Below are 18530 nucleotides of genomic sequence, written 5' to 3'. Positions count from 1 at the left end.
AGTGATGACAAACTGACATATTTCTCTCTTCTGATGGCCGTTATCAATCTCTGGCTATTTTCTCTCAATCTCTCGCTATTAAATATTAGATACATTAGATAAATATTAATTTCTCAAGAAAAAAAAAATCACCTAAGGCTGTGAACACACTGAGAGCCCTGTCAGCTGGTATTAGTCTATTATTAAAGGTTAAAAATATCAACTCAAATATAATTAGAATGTGTTTTTATTATGATAATGTTATAATATTTTAACAATATACATAAAAAAATATAATAAAATAAATATATAATATAGTGCACATATTTAGCAAAATACTCCTCTAGCTAATTTTTCTAGCCAACTAGTGTGCTATGGTCATTAATGTTCCTGAGGTAAATGTAGCGTCACGTGTAGGTTATAGTGTTCTCCAGCTGTTATTGAGCTCTTCCGCGGGGGAAAAACACTGACTGATGGATATTATGTATGAGGGATATACATTTCGGTAAGTTGTACTGTATCTTTCAACACACCTATTGTTCATTCCTGTTTATTTGCTATTAACTAGTAGTGAAGAGTAAGAGATGATCGGTTCAGGCGATACAGAGATCTGTCACGTCAGATGCGCGCCTAAACCGTATTTATTGTTGAATTTGGTGATAAAATGGACAGAATCTGAGAGCTGAGAGTGTGTATCATATCAATAGTAGCCTTGTCTGTCGGTGTCAGTCCTCTTTGCTTCATGATTTTCCTCTGCGTGAGAAACTGGATATGTGTCGTGAGAGCGAGTGAAAAGTGTTGATTGCCTGATTCTCAGCATTGGCAGCCCTGCATGAAGTCAAATTAATTTCCATAACACACCACTGAGGATTTGTTCTGCATGATATCAGCATTGACCAGCAGGTGTCGCTGTGTGCATTCCAAACCTGGAGAAATCAACCACTTTTACACACATCAGGCTGGAAAGCTTTAAAGCTTCATGAAGCTTCATCTCACCATCACTACCTTCAGGTTCACTCAGCTCAACAGTTATACGCTATATTAGCAATAATGATTATTTTGGGAGACATGGATGAGCTTTGATTGGTGGTTCCCATCATGCACTGCAACATTAGGCTTTATGTGTATTTCAGCAGTGATGGTTGGTTGGTCAGATGAGAGGAAGTTAATAACCACAGGAGGAGATGATGATGTTTAAAGGAGGAGCTGTAACTATATATAATGAAGAGGGAGACTGACAGAAACAGAAAATGGCTGATAAGTGTGATCTGTGTCTGCTGGGACTGATCATTCTCTCTTCACTTCTCACAGGTAAAGAAATCTGTATTTTCTCTAAAGACATTTAGTGGAATTAGTCTGGAAAGAGTTCATTTGAACATGCTCAGTTTATTCTTGCACACATTCACGTTGTGATCTCAGAGTTGTGTATTGATACACACAGATCATACTGTATTATTCCTGATACTGGACATAGTGTCACTCAAACATCTGATGATGAAGAATTATCTTCATATTAAGAGTGTGTCAGTGATTTGAACAGCTCTCTGATAAAGACTAATAGTTTATTCTGGAGAGTGTGTTGTTTGCTTTAAGTCAGGAAAAATACTATGATTTAAAACTTCTGCTTTTTATGCTGGTGTGTTTTATGTTTCATTTATTAATATATATCATAATGATCACTGAGATATACTGTGTTTCAGGAACCAGTGGATTGGATCATGTGTTCATCAGTTCTGGTAAAAATGTCTCTCTGTCCTGTAATAAAGCTCTTTCTGACTGCAACTCAACTACATGGATCTACTATAGCAGCCGTTCAGGGAGAGTTGATCTGATTACTGGAGGGATAAAGAAGAACGACACAGAGAGTCATGAGAGACTGAGTCTGGAGTCTGACTGCTCTCTGAACATCAAGAACGTCACAGAAGAAGATTATGGAAGATACATCTGCAGACAATATGTGAATGGAGAACAACAAGGACCTGATGCTTATGTTTTTCTGAATGTTCTTCATGGTAAGTTTATGATTATGTGGTCAATTTAAAAAGGGCAGATTCTCCCTTTAAACTCAGATGATGATTGAAGAGTCTGTGATTTGTGTCTTGTGTTCAGTTTCAGTGTCTCCATCATCATCATCATCTTCTTCATCATCTTCATCCTCACAGACTGAGATCAGTCCAGGCCGCTCTGTGACTCTCTCCTGTCAGTTGTATTCAGATGCTGGATTCTCCTGTTATGATTGGGTCAATTTTGAGGGAGTTAAGCTGTTGTGGGTGAATCAGACTGGTGTTGATCTGAAGACCGACTCCAGATATCAGATATTATCATCATCAGATCGATATCGCTGTATCCTCACTCTGACTACAACACTCCTGAATGAAGATGACAACAGAGAGTGGAGATGTCAGCTTACTCGCAGAGATCAACTCTTGACCTCAGTCAGATACACTGTCAAGTATTCAGGTGAGAAAACACTCTTTTCTGACAGATTTGTGAAAACTTCCACAGATTGGCTCTACTCTTTCTGATGGCTTCATATGTTTTGGAGTTGCAAAATATTAGTGGTCAAAATCATAAACTGCATAACAATCCTCATAATTCCCAATATTGGCCTCCTACATGGGTCATACATGATATATTGCATAAATCAGACGAGTGTATTAACCCCCTGAGGTCGGCTGTCGCGCCGGCGCGATAGGCTCGTTTTTTTTCCTTATCAGTGCAAACAAAATCAAAATTCTAATATTAATTTTTATCTTATATGCTTGTGTTGTACATCAATCGATCCTGTTAAGTGTGTATTTTTTTTGTGCATACTCATAATAAAAACAAAGTGTTGTGCTTTTCGCCAAATAAAGAAAAATAAACATGATGCGCGTTCTGCCGTCTCTCTCAATGTGAAACTCATTCTGAAACGCGACAGAAAATGACCTGTAACTCAGCGAATGTTTGTCACACAGACTTAAAACACATGTCTATACAACGCTTGGAGTCTCTATTTTTAAAATATGTAAATTATATAAAAAACAAATATTCTCTGTTTAAGTAATCCGTAAGAAAGCAGCGACATGTACAGTTTCTCAAACACGTCCTAATTAACTATAATGTGACTATAAGTTGCCCAGATCTCTCTCTCTCTCTCTCTCTCTCTCTCTCTCTCTCTCTCTCTCTCTCTCTCTCTCTCTCTCTCTCTATCTATCTATCTATCTATCCTTTTTTTTTTTTTCTCTCTCTCTTTCTCTCTCTCTCTTTCTTTTTTCTATCTTTTTCTTCTTCTTTATCTATCTATCTATCTATCTATCTATCTATCTATCTATCTATCTATCTATCTATCTATCTTTTTTCTTTCTTCTCTCTCTCTCTCTCTTTCTTTCTTTTTTTCTTTTTTTCTATCTTTTTCTTCTTTATCTATCTATCTATCTATCTATCTATCTATCTATCTATCTATCTATCTATCTATCTATCTATCTATCTTTTTTCTTTCTTCTCTCTCTCTCTCTCTTTCTTTCTTTTTTCTTTTTTTCTATCTTTTTCTTCTTCTTTATCTATCTATCTATCTATCTATCTATCTATCTATCTATCTATCTATCTATCTGTGAGAGACTATATAATAAGATGCCATATTTCGAGAGTTTTTGTACTTTGTTATCCTTTTAATATACATGTTGTCATTGCAAGTTGTGTATTTCTTTGACTAATGTTTTTTATTTTTCTTTGTAGGTCATATCTAGAGAATTTTATGTAGAGGTTTACAACATAATTATTTGCAAAAAAGCAGTAAAATAAAGTATACATTCTTTCTAAATACATCTTTTGGTTTTTGTTTTCATATATATTTTTTACTACATTAAAAGTTTCTGGAATTCAATGTCCCACCTAGTATGCACACCTCATTTAAAACCATTTTACTGCAGCATTTTGGAGATACGTCAATTTATTCGACTTTGGAGGCCTATAAAGTCCACATTTCTAATAAGTAGAAAAAACGAATGGTCAGTTTTTACAGGGGACATCCCATACAGTATGCACACCTCATATGTAACAATTTTTACTGCAGCGTTTTGGAGATATGTCACATTTTACTACTTCAGAGTCCTATAAAGACCTCATTTCTTATAAGTAGAAAAAACTAATGGTCAGTTCTTATAGGCGATGTCCCATACTGTATACACGCCTCATATCAAAACATTTTACTGCAGCATTTAGAAGTTTTGTCACATTTTACAACTTTAGAGGCCTTTAAAGACATAATTTCTAATAAGTAGAAAAAACTAATAGTCAGTTCTTATAGGGGACGTCCCATACAGTATGCACACCTCATATCAAAACATTTTACTGCAGCATTTTAGAGTTTTGTCACATTTTTACTAATTCAGAGGCCTATAAACACCTCATTTCTAATAAGTAGAAAAAACTAATGGCCATTTCTTATAGGGGACGTCCCATACAGTATGCACACCTCATATCAAAACATTTTACTGTAGCATTTTGGAGATATGTCACATTTTACCATTTTATAGGCCTATAAACACCTCATTTCTAATAAGTAGAAAAAACTAATGGCCATTTCTTATAGGGGATGTCCCATACAGTATGCACACCTCATATCAAAACATTTTACTGTAGCATTTTGGAGATATGTAACATTTTACTATTTTAGAGGCCTATAAAGACTTCATTTCTAATGAGTAGAAAAAACTAATGGCCATTTCTTATAGGGGACGTCCCATACAGTATACACGCCTCATTTCAAAACATTTTACTGCAGCATTTTGGAGTCATGTCACATTTTGCTACTTTAGAGGCCTGTAAAGACCTAATTTCTAATAAGTAGAAAAAACTAATGGTCAGTTCTTATAGGGGACGTCCCATACAGTATGCACACCTCATATCAACACATTTTACTGCAGCATTTTGGAGTTTTGTCACATTTTACTACTTCAGAGGCCCATAAACACCTCATTTCTAATAAGTAGAAAAAACGAATGGTCAGTTCTTATAGGGGACGTCCCATACAGTATTGTACACCTCATATCAAAACATTTTACTGTATCATTTTGGAGATATGTCACATTTTACTATTTTAGAGGCCTATAAAGACCTAATTTCTAATAAGTAGAAAAAACTAATGGCCATTTCTTACAGGGGACGTCCCCATACAATATGCACGCCTCATATCAAAGCATTTTACTGCAGCGTTTTGGAGTTATGTCACATTTTACAACTTTAGAGGCCTATAAAGATCTCATTTCTAATAAGTAGAAAAAACTAATGGCCATTTCTTATAGGGGACACCCCATAGAGTATGTACGCCTCATATCGAAACATTTTACTGCAGCATTTTGGAGTTATGTCACATTTTACTACTTTAGAGGCCTATAAACACCTCATTTCTAATAAGTAGAAAAAACTAATGGCCATTTCTTACAGGGGACGTCCCCATACCATATGCACGCCTCATATCAAAGCATTTTACTGCAGCGTTTTGGAGTTATGTCACATTTTACAACTTTAGAGGCCTATAAAGATCTCATTTCTAATAAGTAGAAAAAACTAATGGCCATTTCTTATAGGGGACACCCCATAGAGTATGTACGCCTCATATCGAAACATTTTACTGCAGCATTTTGGAGTTATGTCACATTTTACTACTTTAGAGCCCTATAAACACCTCATTTCTAATAAGTAGAAAAAACTAATGGCCATTTTTTACAGGGGACGCCCCATACAGTATGCACACCTCAAATCAAAACATTTTACTGCAGCATTTTGGAGTTATGTCACATTTTACTACTTTAGAGGCCTATAAAGACTTAGGGCCCTATCTTGCACCCAGCGCAATTGACCTTGTACACCGACGCATGTATCATTCCTATTTTGCACCCGCGCAAAGCGCGTTTTTCCCTCCACAAGAACACGTCGCTAAACTAGGGAATGAACTTGCGCTCCCTGGGCGGTTCAGCGCAAAAAAGGAGGCGTGTTCCAGCGCAAACGTTCCTTCATGCTATTTTGCAGGTTTAGAAAACAGTTGCGCCACTAACCAGGAAAAAATGGTTTAAAGTCAGTGGCGCGTTGCGCATGTTATTCATATGCTATTTTAAGGGCGCATGCTTGGCCATAATCAATGTAGCATGTGCACAACGCTCATACACTTTGATTCTCTCATCTACACAGAAGCAGCAGTTTTCATTTTTGCAAATTATACATTATTACGATAGATAGATAGATAGATAGATAGATAGATAGATAGATAGATAGATAGATAGATAGGCTATACAATTTATTATAAAAGCATACATCTAGCTTACACATTTACCCAAATTATCATACGCCTTTTTAACCGAAGTTAATTTGGGTGTGTTTGTAAAACTGCATTTTTCCATCTTAAAAATATATCTAAATTACGCCATATGCTCTCAGTGACAAATGCGGAACAATTAGTTCATGCGTTCATGACCTCAAGGCTAGATTATTGTAATGCTCTACTGGGTGGTTGTCCTGCACGCTTAATAAACAAATTACAGCTGGTTCAAAACGCAGCAGCTCGAGTTCTTACCAGAACCAGGAAGTATGACCATATTAGCCCAGTTCTGTCAAAACTGCATTGGCTCCCTATTAAACATCGCATCAATTTTAAAATATTGCTGATTACTTACAAAGCACTGAATGGTTTAGCTCCGCAGTACTTGAGCGAGCTCTTAACGCATTATAGTCCGTCACGTCTATTGCGATCTCAAAATTCCGGCCAGTTGATAATACCTAGAATATCAAAATCGACTGCTGGCGGTAGATCCTTCTCCTATTTAGCACCAAAACTCTGGAACAGTCTTCCTACCATTGTCCGGGAAGCAGACACACTCTGTCAGTTCAAAGCCAGATTAAAGACACATCTCTTTGACCTAGCTTTCACATAATACATTATAGACTTCTATAATTTAATGTTAGGCTGCATAGATTAGGTCAGCCGGAACCGGGAACACTTCCCAAAAATCCTGATGTACTCGTTACATCATGAGAAGAATGGCATCTACGCTAATTTTAGTGTCTGTGTTTATCCTGAGGTTTTCCTGCAGCCTGCCGGATCCAGGCTGTATCCAGATCTGACGAAGGACCTTCGCCTGGACCGATGACAACGCAGTGCTGAAGTGCCAACTAGTCTCTCCCTATGGAGGATCCCACTACCACTCTACAGATAAGGCGTTGTCGGGAAAATCCGTTTCGCGTTCCTACCCCAAAGCAACAAAATAAAATAAAATTCTTTATCAAAATTTATAGGGAAAGACAAGTACTTTGTTTAGGCTTGGCTTGTAGGGAATTCCAAACCTGCGTATATTCAAACGCACATAACTATAGAACCCATTCTAAATGCTCATGTGAACGCCATCAGTGTTTCTCACAGGTTCGCGTTTAAAGTCTGTGTAGAGGGAATGGTGTCGTCTTAGCGGCCCCTAATTTAATAACAAATGATCATTGCGACGGAAGCAAATCAATCAAAACTAACTTTAGATGGAAATAACTTAACTCTGCTGTACAGCCGAAACAATCTCTGTTACCTTAAATTATACGCTTATCTCTGTAAAGCTGCTTTGAGGCAATCTACGTTGTTAAAAGCGCTATATAAATGAAGATGACTTGACTTGACTTGACTTGTTTCTCCATCCCCAACGTCCCTGACGAGAGCGTTGCTCTCCTCGGCTGTGAACCGCTCCTGGCGCGCGCCTGGCAAATCCGCCGTTATAATAGGAATCCGCTTTAGAACAAGCGCGCCTGCTCTTAAAGGGAATGTGAGATGACGCTCTGATTGGTTTATTTCACGTTACGCCCAAACCACACCTATGAATAATGAAGCTACTTCAGACCAACCCATTTTAGATTTGCGCCTGGCGCAAGAGTCATTTATCCCGCCGGGAAAATAGCAACAGCGCCAAGACCCGCCCACAAAGTTACTTGCGCTTTGCGCTTTGACACTTGCGTTTCAGATCGTTAAAATAGGGCCCATAATTTCTAATAAGTAGAAAAAACTAATGGCCATTTTTTATAGGGGACATCCCATACAGTATGTACACCTCATATCAAAACATTTTACTGTAGCATTTTGGAGGTATGTCACATTTTACTACTTTAGAGCCCTATAAAGACCTTATTTCTAATAAGTAGAAAAAAATAATGGTCAGTTCTTATAGGGGACGTCCCATACAGTATGCACACCTCATATCAAAACATTTTACTGCAGCATTTTGGAGTTTTGTCACATTTTACTACTTTAGAGGCCTATAAAGACCTTATTTCTAATAAGTAGAAAAAAATAATGGTCAGTTCTTATAGGGGACATCCCATAAAGTATGCACACCTCATATCAACACATTTTACTGCAGCATTTTGGAGTTTTGTTACATTTTACTACTTCAGAGGCCCATAAACACCTAATTTCTAATAAGTAGAAAAAACTAATGGTCAGTTATTATAGGGGACGTCCCATACAGTATTGTACACCTCATATCAAAACATTTTACTGTATCATTTTGGAGATATGTCACATTTTACTATTTTAGAGGCCTATAAAGACCTCATTTCTAATAAGTAGAAAAAACTAATGGCCATTTCTTACAGGGGACGTCCCCATAGAGTATGTACGCCTCATATCGAAACATTTTACTGCAGCATTTTGGAGTTATGTCACATTTTACTACTTTAGAGGCCTATAAAGACATAATTTCTAATAAGTAGAAAAAACTAATGGCCATTTTTTATAGGGGACGTCCCATACAGTATGTACACATCATATCAAAACATTTTACTGTAGCATTTTGGAGATATGTCACATTTTACTATCAGAGGCCTATAAAGACCTCATTTCTAATAAGTAGAAAAAACTAATGGCCATTTCTTATAGGGGACGTCCCATACAGTATGCACACCTCATATCAAAACATTTTACTGAAGCATTTTGGAGATATGTCATATTTAACTACTTTAGAGGCCTATAAAGACCTTATTTCTAATAAGTATAAAAACTAATGGCCATTTCTTATAGAGGACGTCCCATATAGTATGCACACCTCATATCAAAACATTTTACTGTAGCATTTTGGAGATATGTCACATTTTACTACTTCAGAGGCCTATAAAGACCTCATTTCTAATAAGTAGAAAAAAGTAATGGTCAGTTTTTACAGGGGACGTCCCATACAGTATGCACACCTCATATCAAAATATTTTACTGCAGCATTTTGGAGTTATTTCACATTTTACTACTTCAGAGGCCTATAAGGACCTCATTTCTAATAAGTAGAAAAAAGTAATGGCCCTTTCTTATAGGGGACGTCCCATACAGTATGCACACCTTATATCAAAGCATTTTACTGTAGCGTTTTGGAGTTTTGTCACATTTTACTACTTTAGAGGCCTATAAAGACCTCATTTCTAATAAGTAGAAAAAAATAATGGTCAATTCTTATAGGGGACGTCCCATACAGTATACACACCTCATATCAAAACATTTTACTGTAGCATTTTGGAGTTATGTCACATTTTGCTACTTTAGAGGCCTATAAAGACCTCATTTCTAATAAGTAGAAAAAACGAATGGCCATTTCTTATAGGGGACGTCCCATACAGTATGTACACCTCATATCAAAACATTTTACTGTAGCATTTTGGAGATATGTCACATTTTACTATTTTAGAGGTCTATAAAGACCTCATTAGTAAAAAGTAGAAACAACTAATGGCCATTTCTTATAGGGGACGTCCCATACAGTATGCATACCTCATATCAAACCATTTTACTGTAGCATTTTGGAGATATGTCACATTTTACTATCAGAGGGCTTTAAAGACCTAATTTCTAATAAGTAGAAAAAACTAATGGTCAGTTCTTATAGGGGACATCCCATACAGTATGCACACCTCATATCAACACATTTTACTGCAGCATTTTGGAGTTTTGTCACATTTTACTACTTCAGAGGCCCATAAACACCTCATTTCTAATAAGTAGAAAAAACGAATGGTCAGTTCTTATAGGGGACGTCCCATACAGTATTGTACACCTCATATCAAAACATTTTACTGTATCATTTTGGAGTTATGTCACATTTTACAACTCTAGAGGCCTATAAAGATCTCATTTCTAATAAGTAGAAAAAACTAATGGCCATTTCTTATAGGGGACACCCCATAGAGTATGTACGCCTCATATCGAAACATTTTACTGCAGCATTTTGGAGTTATGTCACATTTTACTACTTTAGAGGCCTATAAACACCTCATTTCTAATAAGTAGAAAAAACTAATGGCCATTTCTTATAGGGGACACCCCATAGGGTATGTACGCCTCATATCGAAACATTTTACTGCAGCATTTTAGAGTTATGTCACATTTTACTACTTTAGAGGCCCATAAACGCCTCATTTCTAATAAGTAGAAAAAACTAATGGCCATTTCTTACAGGGGACGCCCCATACAGTATTTACACCTCAAATCAAAACATTTTACTGCAGCATTTTGGAGTTATGTCACATTTTACTACTTTAGAGGCCTATAAGGACCTCATTTCTAATAAGTAGAAAAAACTAATGGCCATTTTTTTATAGGGGACGTCCCATACAGTATGTACACCTCATATCAAAACATTTTACTGTAGCATTTTGGAGATATGTCACATTTTACTATCAGAGGCCTATAAAGACCTCATTTCTAATAAGTAGAAAAAACTAATGGTCAGTCCTTATAGGGGACATCCCATACGGTATGCACACCTCATATCAAAACATTTTACTGTAGCATTTTGGAGATATGTCATATTTTAATACTTTAGAGGCCTATAAACACCTCATTTCTAATAAGTAGAAAAAACTAATGGTCAGCTATTATAGGGGACGTCCCATACAGTATGCACACCTCATATCAAAGCATTTTACTGTAGCGTTTTGGAGTTTTGTCACATTTTACTACTTTAGAGGCCTATAAAGACCTCATTTCTAATAAGTAGAAAAAACTAATCGTCAGTTCTTATAGGGGACGTCCCATACAGTATGCACGCCTCATATCAAAACATTTTACTGCAGCATTTTGGAGATATGTCACATTTTACTACTTTAGAGGCCTATAAAGACCTTATTTCTAATAAGTAGAAAAAACTACTGGTCAGTTCTTATAGGGGACGTCCCATACGGTATGCACACCTCATATCAAAACATTTTACTGTAGCATTTTTGAGTTTTGTCACATTTTACTACTTCAGAGGCCCATAAACACCTCATTTCTAATAAGTAGAAAAAACTAATGGTCAGTTCTTATAGGGGACGTCCCATACGGTATGCACACCTCATATCAAAGCATTTTACTGTAGCGTTTTGGAGTTTTGTCACATTTTACTACTTTAGAGGCCTATAAAAACCTAATTTATAATAAGTAGAAAAAACTGATGGTCAGTTTTTATAGGGGACATCCCATACAGTATGCACACCTCATATCAAAACATTTTACTGCAGCATTTTGGAGTTTTGTCAAATTTTACAACTTCAGAGGCCCATAAACACCTCATTTCTAATAAGTAGAAAAAACTAATGGTCAGTTCTTATAGGGGAGGTCCCATACAGTATGCATACCTCATATCAAAACATTTTACTGCAGCATTTTGGAGTTTTGTCAAATTTTACAACTTCAGAGGCCCATAAACACCTCATTTGGTGTCTCACAGTGGATTCGAACCCGGGTCTCTCACACCAAAGGCATGTGTCTTATCCATTGCACCACACCACCCCTAAACTAATGGTCAGTTCTTATAGGGGACGTCCCATACAGTATGTACACCTCATAACAAAACATTTTACTGTAGCATTTTGGAGATATGTCACATTTTACTACTTCAGAGGCCCATAAACACCTCAATTCTAATAAGTAGAAAAAACTAATGGTCAGTTCTTATAGGGGACGTCCCATACGGTATGCACACCTCATTTCAAAGCATTTTACTGTAGCGTTTTGGAGTTTTGTCACATTTTACTACTTCAGAGGCCCATAAACACCTCATTTCTAATAAGTAGAAAAAACTAATGGTCAGTTCTTATAGGGGACGTCCCATACAGTATGCACACCTCAAATCAAAGCATTTTACTGCAGCATTTTGGAGTTTTGTCACATTTTACTACTTCAGAGGCCTATAAAGACCTTATTTCTAATAAGTAGAAAAAACTAATGGCCATTTCTTATAGGGGACGTCCCATACAGTATGCACACCTCATATCAATACATTTTACTGCAGCATTTTGGAGTTTTGTAACATTTTACTACTTTAGAGGCCTATAAATAACTTATTTCTAATAAGTAGACCACAGCCAGGACTGCCTCCCACGGCGGCGGTGCAGGAGGCAGTAGCCATGGAGTGAAGAGTCCAGACGCCACCATGGGGACTGCCGGTGGTGACGACAGTGATGGATGTAGAGCACACCGCGTAGCCAGAGAAGCCATGAGGCAGTGAGACACAAAGACCTATGCGACCGTAGCTGGGCCGCAGCGACGACCCCCTGAGGTGGAAGCAGGGATCCTGAGGTTAGAGGCTGAGCTGGAGCGACCATATGTGAAGGTGGAGCCTGAGGGAGTGTGGGGCTAGCCAAAGCTGAAGAGGTGGAGGGCCACAGGGCAACAAATGGGTCACAAGTCCATGGCAAAAGTGGTGCGATGACCAACCCAAGTGGAGCCGACGTGCCGAGGGAGCCCGGCGAGGCCGAATGGCCAATGGTCCACGTTGGAGTCGAGGGTGGTAAGAGCACAGGAGCCAGGGCGACGGGTAGAGGTGGAGAGGAGGCGGTGCACTCAGAGGCTGGAGGCGGAGCCACAGTCTCCACACTCCCAGGAGGAGATGGCTCCCAGCAGGCCCAAGATGTAGCCGTGCCACTGAGAGGAGGCTGAGATGCACTGCGGGACAAATGGGAGGAGGAGATGACTGGGTGGCAGGAGTGTCTTGGGACTGCAGAAACATACAGATACTGAGGAAACATACACATTTATTACAAGTGGTTTGGAGAGGTGGTGGGAGAGGGAGGTTGGACGGGACAATTGAATTCATTCTCGCTGCTTTCGGTGGGCTCATGCTGCTGATCCTCACAGTCTGGGTGATCTTGGCTGGGAACTGGGTTGTGAGTGGGACTGGCGTTGTTGTCCACAGTTACGACGGTGAATGGCGTCACAAGCATTCAAAAGATGCCAGCAACCACTCTACAAATTCTGAATTTCTACTTATTTAAAATGAGGTCTTTATAAGCCTCTGAAGTAGTAAAATGTGACATAACTCCAAAATGCTGCAGTAAAATGTTTTGATATGAGGTATGCACACTATATGGGACGTCCCCTATTAGAACTGACCATTCGTTTTTTCTACTTATTAGAAATGAGGTCTTTCTAGGCCTCTAAAGTAGTAAAATGTGACAAAACTCCAAAATGCTGCAGTAAAATGCTTTGATATGAGGTATGCATACCGTATGGGACATCCCCAATAATATCTGACCGTTAGTTTTTTCTACTTATTAGAAATGAGGTCTTTATAGGCCTATGAAGTAGTAAAATGTGACATAACTCCAAAACGCTACAGTAAAATGCTTTGATATGAGGTGTGCATACCGTATGGGACGTCCCCAATAAGATCTGACCGTTAGTTGTTTCTACTTATTAGAAATAAGGTCTTTATAGGCCTCTGAAGTAGTAAAATGTGATATAACTCCAAAACGCTACAGTAAAATGCTTTGATATGAGGTGTGCATACCGTATGGGACGTCCCCAATAAGATCTGACCGTTAGTTTTTTCTACTTATAAGAAATGAGGTCTTTATAGGCCTCTGAAGTAGTAAAATGTGAAGTAACTCCAAATTGCTGCCGTAAAATGTTTTGATATGAGGCGTGCATACTGTATGGGACTCCCCTATAAGAAATGGCCATTATTTTTTTCTACTTATTAGAAATGAGGTCTTTCTAGGCCTCTAAAGTAGTAAAATGTGACAAAACTCCAAAATGCTGTAGTAAAATGTTTTGATATGATTTGTGTGCATACTGTATGGGATGTCCCCTATAAGAACTGACCATTAGTTTTTTCTACTTATTAGAAATGAGGTCTTTATAGGCCTCTGAAGTAGTAAAATGTGAAGTTACTCCAAAATGCTGCAGTAAAATGTTTTGATATGAGGTGTGTATACTGTATGGGACGTCCCCTGTAAAAACTGACCATTAGTTTTTTCTACTTATTAGAAAAGAGGGTTTTATAGGCCTCTAAAGTAGTAAAATATGACAAAACTCCAAAATGCTACAGTAAAATGTTTTGATATGAGGTGTGCATACCGTATGGGACGTCCCCTATAAGAACTGACCATTAGTTTATTCTACTTATTAGAAATGAGGTCTTTATAGGCCTCTAAAGTAGTAAAATGTGACAAAACTCCAAAACGCTACAGTAAAATGCTTTGATATGATGTGTGCATACTGTATGGGACGTCCCCTATAAGAACTGACCATTAGTTTTTTCTACTTATTAGAAATGAGGTGTTTATGGGCCTCTGAAGTTGTAAAATTTGACAAAACTCCAAAATGCTGCAGTAAAATGTTTTGATATGAGGTGTGCATACTGTATGGGATGTCCCCTATAAAAACTGACCATTAGTTTTTTCTACTTATTAGAAATTAGGTTTTTATAGGCCTCTAAAGTAGTAAAATGTGACAAAACTCCAAAACGCTACAGTAAAATGCTTTGATATGAGGTGTGCATACCGTATGGGACGTCCCCTATAAGAACTGACCATTAGTTTTTTCTACTTATTAGAAATGAGGTGTTTATGGGCCTCTGAAGTAGTAAAATGTGACAAAACTCAAAAATGCTACAGTAAAATGTTTTGATATGAGGCGTGCATACCGTATGGGACGTCCCCTATAAGAACTGACCATTAGTTTTTTCTACTTATTAGAAATGAGGTCTTTATAGGCCTCTAAAGTAGTAAACTGTGACAAAACTCCAAAACGCTACAGTAAAATGCTTTGATATAAGGTGTGCATACTGTATGGGACGTCCCCTATAAGAACTGACCATTAGTTTTTCTACTTATTAGAAATGAGGTCTTTATAGGCCTCTAAAGTAGTAAAATGTGACAAAACTCCAAAACGCTACTGTAAAATGCTTTGATATGAGGTGTGCATACTGTATGGGGCGTCCCCTATAAGAACTGACCATTAGTTTTTTCTACTTATTAGAAATGAGGTGTTTATGGGCCTCTGAAGTTGTAAAATTTGACAAAACTCCAAAATGCTGCAGTAAAATGTTTTGATATGAGGTGTGCATACCGTATGGGACGTCCCCTGTAAAAACTGACCATTACTTTTTTCTACTTATTAGAAATGAGGTCTTTATAGGCCTCTAAAGTAGTAAAATGTGACAAAACTCCAAAACGCTACAGTAAAATGCTTTGATATAAGGTGTGCATACTGTATGGGACGTCCCCTATAAGAAAGGGCCATTACTTTTTTCTACTTATTAGAAATGAGGTCCTTATAGGCCTCTGAAGTAGTAAAATGTGAAATAACTCCAAAATGCTGCAGTAAAATATTTTGATATGAGGTGTGCATACTGTATGGGACGTCCCCTGTAAAAACTGACCATTACTTTTTTCTACTTATTAGAAATGAGGTCTTTATAGGCCTCTGAAGTAGTAAAATGTGACATATCTCCAAAATGCTACAGTAAAATGTTTTGATATGAGGTGTGCATACTATATGGGACGTCCTCTATAAGAAATGGCCATTAGTTTTTCTACTTATTAGAAATAAGGTCTTTATAGGCCTCTAAAGTAGTTAAATACAACATATCTCCAAAATGCTGCAGTAAAATGTTTTGATATGAGGTGTGAATAATGTATGGGACGTCCCCTATAAGAACTGACCATTCGTTTTTTCTACTTATTAGAAATGAGGTCTTTATAGGGCTCTGATAGTAAAATGTGACATATCTCCAAAATGCTACAGTAAAATGTTTTGATATGAGGTGTACATACTGTATGGGACGTCCCCTATAAAAAAATGGCCATTAGTTTTTTCTACTTATTAGAAATTATGTCTTTATAGGCCTCTAAAGTAGTAAAATGTGACATAACTCCAAAATGATACAGTAAAATGTTTTGATATGAGGTGTGAATAATGTATGGGACGTCCCCTATAAGAACTGACCATTCGTTTTTTCTACTTATTAGAAATGAGGTCTTTATAGGGCTCTGATAGTAAAATGTGACATATCTCCAAAATGCTACAGTAAAATGTTTCGATATGAGGCGTACATACTCTATGGGGACGTCCCCTGTAAGAAATGGCCATTAGTTTTTTCTACTTATTAGAAATGAGGTCTTTATAGGCCTCTAAAATAGTAAAATGTGACATATCTCCAAAATGATACAGTAAAATGTTTTGATATGAGGTGTACAATACTGTATGGGACGTCCCCTATAAGAACTGACCATTAGTTTTTTCTACTTATTAGAAATTAGTTTTTTTGGCCTCTGAAGTAGTAAAATGTAACAAAACTCCAAAATGCTGCAGTAAAATGTGTTGATATGAGGTGTGCATACTGTATGGGATGTCCCATATAAGAACTGACCATTAGTTTTTTCTACTTATTAGAAATAAGGTCTTTATAGGCCTCTAAAGTAGTAAAATGTGACATATCTCCAAAATGCTACAGTAAAATGGTTTGATATGAGGTATGCATACCGTATGGGACGTCCCCTATAAGAAATGGCCATTCGTTTTTTCTACTTATTAGAAATTAGGTGTTTATGGGCCTCTCAAGTAGTAAAATGTGACAAAACTCCAAAATGCTGCAGTAAAATGTTTTGATATGAGGTGTGCATACTTTATGGGATGTCCCCTATAAGAACTGACCATTATTTTTTTCTACTTATTAGAAATAAGGTCTTTATAGGCCTCTAAAGTAGTAAAATGTGACAAAACTCCAAAATGCTGCAGTAAAATGTTTTGATATGAGGTGTGCATACTGTATGGGACGTCCCCTATAAGAACTGTCCATTATTTTTTTCTACTTATTAGAAATAAGGTCTTTATAGGCCTCTAAAGTAGTAAAATGTGACATATCTCCAAAATGCTACAGTAAAATGTTTTGATATGAGGTGTACATACTGTATGGGATGTCCCCTATAAAAAATGGCCATTAGTTTTTTCTACTTATTAGAAATTATGTCTTTATAGGCCTCTAAAGTAGTAAAATGTGACATAACTCCAAAATGCTGCAGTAAAATGTTTTGATTTGAGGTGTGCATACTGTATGGGGCGTCCCCTGTAAAAAATGGCCATTAGTTTTTTCTACTTATTAGAAATGAGGTGTTTATAGGCCTCTAAAGTAGTAAAATGTGACATAACTCCAAAATGCTGCAGTAAAATGTTTCAATATGAGGCGTACATACTCTATGGGGTGTCCCCTATAAGAAATGGCCATTAGTTTTTTCTACTTATTAGAAATGAGGTGTTTATAGGCCTCTAAAGTAGCAAAATGTGACATGACTCCAAAATGCTACAGTAAAATGTTTTGATATGAGGCGTGTATACTGAATGGGACGTCCCCTATAAGAAATGGCCATCAGTTTTTTCTACTTTTTAGAAATGAGAACTTTATAGGCCTCTAAAGTAGTGACATAACTCCAAAATGCTGCAGTAAAATGCTTTGATATGAGTTTTGCATATTGTATGGGGTGTCCCCTATAAGAACTGACCATTAGTTTTTTCTACTTATTAGAAATGAGGTCTTTAAAGGCCTCTGATAGTAAAATGTGACATATCTCCAAAATGCTACAGTAAAATGGTTTGATATGAGGTATGCATACTGTATGGGACGTCCCCTATAAGAAATGGCCATTAGTTGTTTCTACTTTTTACTAATGAGGTCTTTATAGACCTCTAAAATAGTAAAATGTGACATATCTCCAAAATGCTATAGTAAAATGTTTTGATCTGAGGTGTACATACTGTATGGGACGTCCCCTATAAGAAATGGCCATTCGTTTTTTCTACTTATTAGAAATGAGGTCTTTATAGGCCTCTAAAGTAGCAAAATGTGACATAACTCCAAAATGCTACAGTAAAATGTTTTGATATGAGGTGTGTATACTGTATGGGACGTCCCCTATAAGAAATGGCCATTAGTTTTTTCTACTTATTAGAAATGAGGTCTTTATAGGCCTCTGATAGTAAAATGTGACATAACTCCAAAATGCTACAGTAAAATGTTTTGATATGAGGCGTGTATACTGTATGGGACGTCCCTTATAAAAAATGGCCATTAGTTTTTTCTACTCATTAGAAATGAAGTCTTTATAGGCCTCTAAATTAGTAAAATGTTACATATCTCCAAAATGCTACAGTAAAATGTTTTGATATGAGGTGTACATACTGTATGGGACGTCCACTATAAGAAATGGCCATTAGTTTTTTCTACTTATTAGAAATTAGGTCTTTATAGGCCTCTAAAATAGTAAAATGTGACATATCTCCAAAATGCTACAGTAAA

General features: G+C 37.1%; 1 protein-coding gene across 2 annotated transcripts in view; it reads left to right on the top strand.

Annotated features, from left to right (window-relative positions):
• The first annotated feature begins 1202 nt into the window (after positions 1–1202).
• The window catches only part of LOC307169751 (uncharacterized protein), a 25195-nt gene continuing 7867 nt past the window's right edge, over positions 1203–18530 (top strand). For both annotated transcript variants that reach the window (XR_013823186.1, XM_079890541.1), the window contains exons 1-3: positions 1203–1290; positions 1680–1991; positions 2089–2439. Coding sequence is in view for 1 of the 2 variants with exons in the window: in XM_079890541.1 (XP_079746667.1) it covers positions 1230–1290; positions 1680–1991; positions 2089–2439 (724 nt within the window). In the remaining variant the exon portion in view is untranslated. The remainder of the gene's footprint in view (positions 1291–1679; positions 1992–2088; positions 2440–18530) is intronic.

This window comes from Squalius cephalus, assembly GCF_949319135.1.
Source record: "Squalius cephalus genome assembly, chromosome: 1".
Classification (NCBI taxonomy): Eukaryota; Metazoa; Chordata; class Actinopteri; order Cypriniformes; family Leuciscidae; genus Squalius; species Squalius cephalus.
This window is presented reverse-complemented; position numbering and strand designations above follow the sequence as displayed.